Genomic DNA, 10,290 nt, shown 5'->3' on the forward strand with positions numbered 1-10,290 from the left:
GATGCATGCACAAATGCCGGAACGTAACAAATGATGACCTCTGGCTTCTCTACGCAGGATACTTGTGCTCGAAGACGGCCGGGTTCGAGAGCTTGATTCACCAGCCCGATTACTATCGGACCCCCGATCGAGTTTCCATGCCATGGCTCTTGACGCTGGAATTCCGAATGTGCCCGATGGGCAGCCAAAGACCAAAACTTATCTATGATCATGCCATATATACTTTTTGCTGTCAGTGGCGTTGCGCAGGCATATTCATACATTTGAGACTTTTTTTGACATGCAACAAAATACTTCATTGATCACTCGCGTCGTCTTTACACAAACTGATGAATGATATTTATCCACTACGGAGACAGAAGGAAATAAATAACCAAAAGTTTCGCTGCTCCTGCGGGCGCCTTCATAACCGTCCTCCTAGATCAGGACAAACGTGCATGCTACCGTATCTCATAGCTGGCGTCAGTGTTCACTTAGTCTCGGCTTGTACAAATGAAACCTCTATACCTTACGGCCCGGAAAAGCCAGCACACAACTTGTGAGGGGACTTATCACGGGATCTTCGCCGACCGTCTTCTCCGCGCGTTAAGAACAACAGAGTAACACACACATAAGCGGCATTATTAATAGGAAAACGTTATTGCTCATCGGCAACCAATCCGGGCATTCTCGTCGTTGACCGCAAAAGTTGTCACGAATGATGTCAGATGACGTCAACGTGATATGTAAGAAAAATAAAACTTTTTCCGAAAGCGCGGGGAATTTAATCCAGTACTTCCAGATTGCTAGGTGAGAACACAACCCCGTAGAACACAAGAGTGCGTTGCATTTTGGCGAATAATGGTGATACTAGTCGATATATTGCATACGGTCTATGCTAATGAGTAGGTGCGTCATTGGAAAGAAGGATTAAGCGGTATTGTGTTGGAATAAGCGTAATACGCGATCAAAACACCGGACGCATCGGTGCACATTCACGGCATGCCCTAAGGCGCCTGCAGCACGTATGATTTTTCGCCTTTTCGCCGTAAAATGGGAAATGAAAACTCGCATAACCGGCGTATCCTTACCGTTCGCGCACTCGGCATGTGTAGCCTGTGCTGGGATCCAAGAACACAATGGGCAATTTGTTTACAAGCTTGTAACTTTCCCCATAAGTGGCGCGTCTGGTGTGCGCCACGTACGAATAGAAATAAGCACGTGGCACACTAAATGAATAAAAAGGAAAGAAGCACAAGACAGTTCTTTTTAGAAGACTTCTGCGGGTAGCATCACTGTGTCATCGGCTCCTAGGCAGCAGGTATATGGAGAGGAGGGAAAACTTCGTGGCTTTATTGTGTATAAAAGGTAGCTGCTGATGGCGCTAAAGAAAATGCTTTTTAGGGCATTTACTAAGAGCGTTTGCAACGCTAGTTGACAGCTCGCACTGGTGTCTAGAATTATCCTGTGCTTCTCTGCATGATGTTACAATGGCTGACATGAACAAGGTTTGCCTCTCTGGTGTTTTCTCCTGCGCTCACGTGGGACGTGGGAGATCTTAACACAGGAATTTCAATTATTGATTGAGCCAATGTTTTTGCCAAATTATAAATTAGAAAAAAAACTCTACAAGATTAGCAGATTCTAAAGTCGCCTCGTGACTACTTTAAGGCTCTTAAAGAAGTGCATGCCCAAAACTAGTGCCTTCAATCATATTACCTTCCTTTACCTTCCTGGTAAATGCGCTTTTTAATGCTATAAACAGCTGAACAGTGGATTTATTAGTGGGTTATGGCGACCAACGCACGCAGCGGTCAAGTCGTAGCAAGACGGCAGAGCCAGCCGAAAGAAGCAGCTCCAGCACGAGCCTCGCTCCGGAACCACCAGCGGTGACGACGAAGTGCGGCACCGTGGAGACGTCCTCTTCTTCTTCTTACACAGCATATCAAACCTTCAAGCCAGGTAGCACACTAAGGGGCCCTCTTTAGGCCGTACTGAGCACGCCTCTTAACCAGCCCCACAAAGGCCTACTGTGGGCCCTAAAGGGGTTTTGCATGGGTTTGGGCAACCAAAGGTTTTATTCTCCCTCTTTGCTGCACTGACAGTCTGCGCTGCGAACTTTTGGTCTTGTGGAGAATAGTGAAAGAAGACACAGTCAGACCTATGTGGAACCTACAGGGGCACAGAGCAGTAGCTGGATAGTTTCCCAGCGCCGCCAGGACCCATGTGGGACCACATGGGTCCCCATTGGTTCCACATGGGCTGTGGCGGCGCTGGGGAACTGGTATGCCCAATTGCTGCTGTTTGTCCCTATAGGTTCCACATAGGCCGCAATTGTGTCACCTTCCACAGTCCTCCATAAAATCAAAAGCTCGCAGCGCAGACTGTCGTTGCTCCGAAGTGGGAGAAAAAACCTCTGCTCTGTGCTGGTTTCCTGCCTACTTACCGGTTAGTGCGATGCATACGCTGATTGTCGTACGCACCACCAAAAGACACTATTAAAGAAGAACAGAAGCCCCAGCTGCGGTCTGAGTACCCGGGTTTCGGGTGCTGTTTATTCCAGATGACTGAAGTTTAGTGACCGGCTACCACAAACTCAAGAACAAGTCAAGACGCTATGGTTCCTATCAATGACCGTGGCCACAGTTTCGTGCAGTTCCGCATCTTCAAATTCAGCAAGACTTCATGGCGTTCCAAGCCGCATACGGCACCTGCAATGCAAAGTTTGCTTTGGTTTACTGAGGTTTAACGTCCCAAAGCAACTCAGGCTATGAGGGAGGCCGTAGTGAAGGGCTCCGGAAATTTCGACCACCTGAGGTTTTTTAACGTGCACTGACATTGCACAGTACACGGGCCTCTAGAATAACGCCCTCAACGAAATTCGGCCACCGCGGCCGGGTGTTAAGCCTCGGTGGCTGCAGTAATATGGGCCTACATAAACATCGAGCAATGTTTTATGGCCTCTCCGTATGCATCACCTATTCTTGATTGTTCGAGTGCACCACTGAAGGCTCTATTCAAGGTGAACATAAGCCTGAAGACTCCTGGTTAACTACATGCACGACAGAATACGTGCAAGATAAAGTAACATGAAAATTCACAAGAATGACCAGTGAATCGCTGTGACCAGTGATGGGTGCCAGTGTTTGTACCTCTGCCCACGTCCCTGTTGCCTTTTACTGCGTTGTACTGTAACATGGGAGAGAGAAGGCGTTTTTTAGGTAAATGCGCTTTTCAATGGATATGTGGTTGGTGCGCCGCAGACAAACCTGCTCATCGGCACCTATGTGTCTGCACCACATCTCCAGTCATGCCTTTTTGTTTTGTGTGCATCGTGTGCAACGAGTCCCGCTCATGTAACCCCATTTTCTGAACACTTGTGCACCATAAAATAGATGTCTTTCAGGCGGAATTGAAGACGGCTATGTGTATCTATGTGTGTTTGAGTTAATAATTATGTACACATGCTAGTGGCGTTCAATACATTCTTTGGCGCCCGGACGTCTTCTCGTATTACAACTATAGGCTGTTTTGCTGCCAGTTTCCGGACATATTTTAGCTAAAGCTACACTGGGCTAGCAGAAGCACATTTCGCGGAGACGGGTAAAGGACACTACTGCGCATGCGCTGCTGCCAATTGCGCTGATTAAAAGGTACATGCTGGAGATAGTGCAGACCTACGTGTCAACATTCAACTACGTTGACCAGATAGTTGAGGGATATGAGGACATGGAATCGGCAATGACCAAAGTAAAATCCCAGTATGATGGGCGACTTCAATGCAATGGTGGGCAAGAAGCAGGCTGGAACCAGGTGCTCGGCGACTGTGGAATAGGATCCAGGAATAGCAGGGGGAGTTTGTTATTAGTAGAGTTCACAGAGAGAAATAATTTAGGGATCATAAATACCTTCTTCTGGAAACAAGAGGACAGGGAGTGGACTTGGAAGAACCTCAATGGTGAGAGTAAAATAGAATACTTCATTCAATGCGCCCACCACGGCATCATGCAGGTTGCGAAGGTCCTACGAAAGGCGCATGGTGGCGACCACAGAATGTTATCTTGAGTTCGCTTAGTTTTGAAGACGACACAAGAAACTGGTGAAACGAAAGGCCATTAACGAGTTAGCAGTAAGAGGGAAAGCAGAGGAGTTCAGAGTATCGCTGCAGGACATTTGGGTTTAAATGAGGAAGACCATCAAATCAATGTTATCGGTAGAAGGGAAAGAGGAATTCAGAATATCACCGCAGAATAGGTAGGATCAATCGACATACCGGCAAAGCTATCCCAGGAGATGAAATATCTGATTAAGAAACACCTAAGCATGAAAACATCTAAGCCCACAGGCAGAGCCGAACTGATAGAGCTATCAAATTTAATCAATGACTTCAATGTAGCGGACATAAGGAAGTTTAATGGAGAAGGAATCGATCATGCTCTAAGGAATGGAGGTAGCCTAAAAGCGGTGAAGAGGAAAGTCGTCGTAAGTAAAAACCAGATGTATGCATTAGAGGAGGAGGAGGTGAATGCAATCAGAAATATGGATAAGATAGTTAATGTAGCCAAAGAGTTCACAAATTTAAAGAGTAGCCAATACAATAATGAGAAAGGAAGCTGCGCACACAAATAGCACACTCTGCCAATAACGGAGGAAAGCGGGAAACGGCTGGTGAGCATCAGGTAACTGGAGATCTCTTGAAGGGCAGAGGAAATATTGTACTAGATAAGGTAGCCACCCAGTATACAAAATGCCTTATGACCTCGAGTGCACGAGAAGCTTGAAGAATGTTAATATTATCATAATTCCTCAGAAATAAGACGTCAATGACTTTAAAGATACAGACCGATCGGCTTACTGCGCATTGCCTACAGGGTATTTACTAGTGTAATCGCTCACACATAGATTCAGGACAACCAAATTATCAGGCAGGCTCTCGTAAATCGTACTCGGCAATAGACTATATTGCCACTCTAAATGAGGTAATAGATAAATGCGCAAAATACAACCGAACCCCATATATAGCAGTCATTGATTATGAGACAGCATTTTACTCAGTGGAGACCTCAGCAGGCACGCATGCATTGCGGAATCATTGTAGAAGAGCCTTACATGAAAATACTGGAAGATATCTATAATGACTGCAGAGCTACTATAGTTCTCTCCAAAGTTAACAACAAAATTACAATAATGAAGGTTTCAGGCAGGCAGACTATCTCGCCAATGTTATTCCCCGCATGTTTACAGGAAGTATTCAGAGGCATGGATTCAAAACAGGCCTTTGCCTTGCTAATTCACTCAGGAGATGAACTGGAAAGCATGATCAATGAGTGTGACGGGAAAGCAGAAATGTGGGTCTAAAATTAGCAAGCAGAAAGCTGAAGCAATCTTCAACTGTTTCGCAGGAGAACACCAGTTCACAATTGGTAGCGAGGTACTGGAAGTGGTAAGGAAATACGTCTACCTAAGGCACGTAGCGACCATTGATCCGGAATAAGAGGGGGAAATAGCTAAAGAATAAGAATAGGGTCGACTGCATAAGGCAGGAGGGGGAAATAACTAAAGGATAAGAATGGAGTGGAGGGCATATGGCAGGTTCTTTCAGATCATGAATGGCAATTTACCAATATCGATCAAGAGAAAAGTATACAAAAGCTATCTTTCATCAGTACTCACCTATGCAGCGGAAAAGCGAAGGCTAACGAAAAGCATTCAGCTCAAGTTGAGGACAGCACAATCAGCTAGGGGAAGAAAAAATAATAGGTGTAATGTTAGTAGGCAGGATGAGGGCAGAGCGGGTAGGAGCGGAGTGGAGATCAAATATGGGTTAAAGACATCCTAGTCGAAATCAAGAGAAATAAATGGGCTTGCAAAGATAACCCTTGGTCCTTAATGGTAGTGGAGTGGATTCTAAAAGAAGGCAAGCGTAACAGAGGGAGGCAGAAAGTTAGGTGCGCGTCTCATCTTTTCCTTCCAAGTCTTTACGCTTTACTCCGCTTTACTCCTTAGTACTAGGTGTGAGGCACTACCCACATTTGATGCTGTCATGCACCTTGTTATTGTCGAGCCTAAGGAAAAGTACTGCTAGTGCATTTGCTAGCTGTTCTCAATGTGAATTTTTGTTGTGTTTGTTGCTTTCTCTTTTATTGCTCGCAGGTATGATTATTCTGTACTGCATCAGCTGCATTGGAATTATGTGGAATAAATAAAACAGCACGACCTTCGTACAGGGTGTTAGAGGAAGTCATTCAGTGCAATTAGTCGAACAACCAAAATGTTCCAAGTGGTGACTCGAGTTCTGTATAAGATTGCTCGGTAACTGTAGCAGTGATTATCGCCCCTATTTTAGTTCGTTTCAATGTTTTTTCTAGTTAGACAAAATGTGTTCTGGAGGTATGATATTGTTAGCTATGATTTAATGGCCAACAAGCCACATCAGCAAACTCCAAGAATTATGCATACGCAAGTATATTATAATGTACGTGCGTTATTGGCCGGGTTCGTGACTGAATATTAGGAAGGAACACAGCAGAAAAGAACGAAACAGGAGAGAACAGATATAGACGAGCGCTGACTAACAATTGAATGGATTTACGGCGCGAGCGCATAAATATATATTGTCACGTTGTAGTGACGGCAGTCCAGCGGTCAGGAAGACACCAGAAATACTTGCAAACGAAGCTCTTTATTAGGGCTGACTTGCGCCCGCAAAAGAGAACTGAATCACTCGGTGGCGGCGTAAGCAACAAGCGTGCTCGTCAATCGTCGATCTACGAATGCCCGCCGCTCGCGGCATCGCTCAATTTAAAGCCGGCAAAGAAACTTCCAGATAGCAGGACAAGATCATCTACAGTAATCTGGAAAAACCTAGATGCAGCCTTTCATGGCTGCGATCAATCGAGATTAGACTGGTCGCTTCTCGCGACACGAACAAAAATGATAACAGCCCTTTCCTGCAGCCTTGAGCGTGAACGAACAAACACTACAATGATACTTGGCATTACCCCCCTTTCAAAGAAGCATCGTCTCGATGCTTTAAAATCAAAATAAGCACGGAAAATGAAACTTCGAGTCCTTTAGCGTTCATAATATGGCTTCAGGCGTACGACATGTACGACTTCCGGGCGTGTGCGGCGTCGCTGAGATGTTGTCGCGCCGTCGGGGATGACTTCGTAGTCGAGGTCACCGATGCGACGGAGAACCTTGTACGGGCCGAAGTAGCGTCGCAGCAACTTTTCACTCAATCCACGGCGGCGAACTGGCGTCCATATCCAAACCCGATCACCTGGCTTGTAATGCGTGTCTCGTCGGCGCAGACTGTAGCGTCGGGCGTCGGTGTGCTGCTGGTCTTGAATGCGAAGCCGCGCAAGTCTTCGGGCTTCCTCGGCGCGATGAAGGTAGGCGGCGACGTCGAGGTTGTCTTCGTCGGAAACGTGCGGGAGCATTGCGTCGAGTGTTGTCTTGGGCTTCCTGCCGTATACCAGCTGGAATGGGGTAAACCTGGTTGTCTCCTGGACGGCAGTATTATAAGCGAAGATCACGTAGGGCAGAATGGAGTCCCACGTCTTGTGTTCGGCATCGATGTACATAGAGATCATGTCTGCGATGGTCTTGTTCAGACGCTCTGTGAGTCCGTTGGTTTGTGGATGATAGGCAGTGGTCCTCCGATGGCTTGTCTGGCTGTAGTTTAAAATGGCTTGCGTCAGCTCCGTTGTAAACGCCGTTCCTCTGTCTGTGATGAGCACTTCCGGGGCGCCGTGTCGCAGGAGAATTTGTTCGACAAAAAATTTTGCGACTTCTGTTGCGGTACCACTAGGTAACGCTTTTGCTTCGGTGTAGCGGGTCATGTAGTCGGTGGCCACGATGATCCACTAGCTTCCTGATGAAGAGGTCGGAAAGGGGCCGAGGAGGTCCATCCCTATAAGCTGAAAGGGCTTAGTTGGCGGTGGTATGGGGTTCAGGAGTCCGGCTGGTCTAATCGGAGGCATTTTGCGTCGCTGACACTCACGGCACGTTTTCACGAAATGGGAAACGTCGGTAGCTAGCCGTGGCCAATAGTACTTCTCCTGGATGCGGTGCAACGTGCGAGCAATCCCGAGATGTCCTGCAGTCGGCTCATGATGACATGCCTGCATAATTTCTTGCCTGAGATTTTTGGGCACGACAAGAAGATGCACTGTCCTGTTCGGCGAGAAGTTCTTCTTCAGGAGGACATTATTGTGAAGGACAAAGGACGACAGTTGCCACTTGAACCCTCGGGGAGGCGATGCGGTCTTGCCTTTCAGATAATCAACTAGGCTTTGCAAGTCAGGATCCGAGTGCTGCTGCTGCTCGAAACTGCTGGCGCTTACCAGTCCTAAGAAAGCGTCGTCGTCTTCCTCTTCGGGTGCTGCGTCGGCAGGAGCTCGTGACAAGCAGTCTGCATCGGAATGCTTGCGGCCAGATTTGTAGACTACAGTTATGTCGAATTCTTGAAGACGTAGGCTCCAACGAGCAAGGCGGCCGGAGGGATCTTTCAAATTGGCGAGCCAGCACAGAGCATGGTGATCGCTCACCACCTTGAATGGTCGTCCGTATAGGTAGGGGCGAAATTTGGACGTGGCCCAAATAATGGCGAGGCATTCTTTCTCTGTCGTCGAATAGTTGGCTTCGGCTCTCGACAGTGAACGGCTAGCGTACGCGATAACTTTCTCCTGTCTGCCATTTTTCTGAACCAGGACCGCTCCTAAGCCCACCCCTCTTGCATCGGTATGAACTTCGGTTTCGGCGTTTTCATCAAAGTGGCCGAGCACAGAAGGGGACTGTAAGCGGCGCTTCAGCTCTTTGAAAGCTTCCTCTTGTGGCCTTTCCCATTTAAAAGGCACGTCAGCCTTGGTAAGTTGAGTCAAAGGTTCAGCGATGCGCGAAAAGTTCTTGACGAATCGTCGGTAATAAGCGCACAATCCAAGGAATCTGCGTATAGCCTTCTTGTCATTAGGCTCTGGAAACTCTGCTATCGCAGCCGTCTTCTAGGGGTCTGGGCGAACTCCATCCTTGCTTACGATGTGACCAAGGAACAGCAGCTCCTCGTAGGCGAAGTGGCACTTCTCTGGTTTCAGTGTCAGACCTGAAGACTTGATCGTTTCCAGCACTATCCAAAGCCTTCTGAGGTGGTCTTCAAAGCTTGAGGAGAAGACAACAACGTCATCTAAGTAGACTAGGCAAATCTGCCACTTCAAGCCTGCGAGCACCGTATCCATTACTCGCTGGAACGTCGCTGGGGCAGAGCAGAGGACGAATGGCATCACCTTGAACTCGAAGAGTCCGTGTGGCGTGATGAACGCAGTCTTCTCGCGATCTCTTTCGTCGACTTCAATTTGCCAGTAGCCGCTCTTCAGGTCCATCGATGAGAAGTACTTAGCGTTGCACAGCCGGTCCAGTGTATCGTCGATGCGGGGGAGGGGGTAGACATCCTTCTTCGTAATGTTGTTCAGGCGGCGGTAATCGACGCAAAAGCGAAGGGTGCCGTCTTTCTTTTTCACTAGGACGACCGGTGCTGCCCAGGGGCTCCTCGATGGCTGTATGACGTCGTCACGAAGCATTTCCTCAACTTGCTTGCGGATAGCTTGGCGTTCTAGCGGCGATACGCGGTAGGGGCTCTGTCGCAGTGGTCGTGCGTGTTCGTTTGTGACAATGCGGTGCTTGGCAAGCCGGGTTCGTCGCACATTCGATGCTGATGAGAAGCAATCGGTGTACCTTTGAAGAAGACTGCGTATTTGGTCTTGTCTGCTCCGGGGTAATGCCGGGTTGATGTCGAACGTGGGTTGATGGCCTTGGTCAGATGGTTCTGCGGGTTGGTCGGGTAGGGCAAATACGTCTCTGATGTCTGCCAGCTCGTCGAGGAAAGCGATCGTCGTACCTCTGTTTAGATGCCGGTATTCTTCCGTGAAGTTGGTTAGCAACACCTGGGCTTGGCCATTTCGGATTTCGGCGACTCCCCTCGCGACGCCCAATCCTCGATCCAGGAGTAACTGGGTGTTCCCCTCGATAACGCCTTCGGCATTTTCGATGTTTCCAGTACCTATGCCGACGAGAACACTTGATCGGGGCGGCACGCTCAATGCTTCATCGAGGACGTTTAAGGTAACGTGATGAGTCGCGCCCGTCGCAACAGGTATGGCTTTTTCCGTGGAAAGCTTGATCGACTTAGATCGAAGGTCGATGATCGCCCGATGTTCCTTCAGGAAGTCTATTCCCAAAATCACATCTCTCGAGCATTGCTGTAGGATCAGGAAGGTTGTCGCATAGGTTCTCCCATTTACAGTAACTCTCGCG

The 10,290-nt window shown here is 48.0% G+C and overlaps 1 protein-coding gene across 1 annotated transcript in view; it reads left to right on the plus strand.

The window, feature by feature from the left end:
* LOC149337029 (ATP-binding cassette sub-family C member 3-like) overlaps positions 1-262 on the plus strand; it is a 93,409-nt gene extending 93,147 nt beyond the window's left edge. Inside the window, exon 26 of the mRNA XM_089554801.1 lies at positions 58-262. Coding sequence (XP_089410927.1) covers positions 58-208 — 151 coding nt within the window. The 3' untranslated portion in view covers positions 209-262. The remainder of the gene's footprint in view (positions 1-57) is intronic.
* Positions 263-10,290: the final 10,028 nt, after the last annotated feature.

This window comes from Amblyomma mixtum, chromosome 7 (assembly GCF_055824585.1).
Source record: "Amblyomma mixtum isolate Tamu chromosome 7, ASM5582458v1, whole genome shotgun sequence".
NCBI lineage: Eukaryota > Metazoa > Arthropoda > Arachnida > Ixodida > Ixodidae > Amblyomma > Amblyomma mixtum.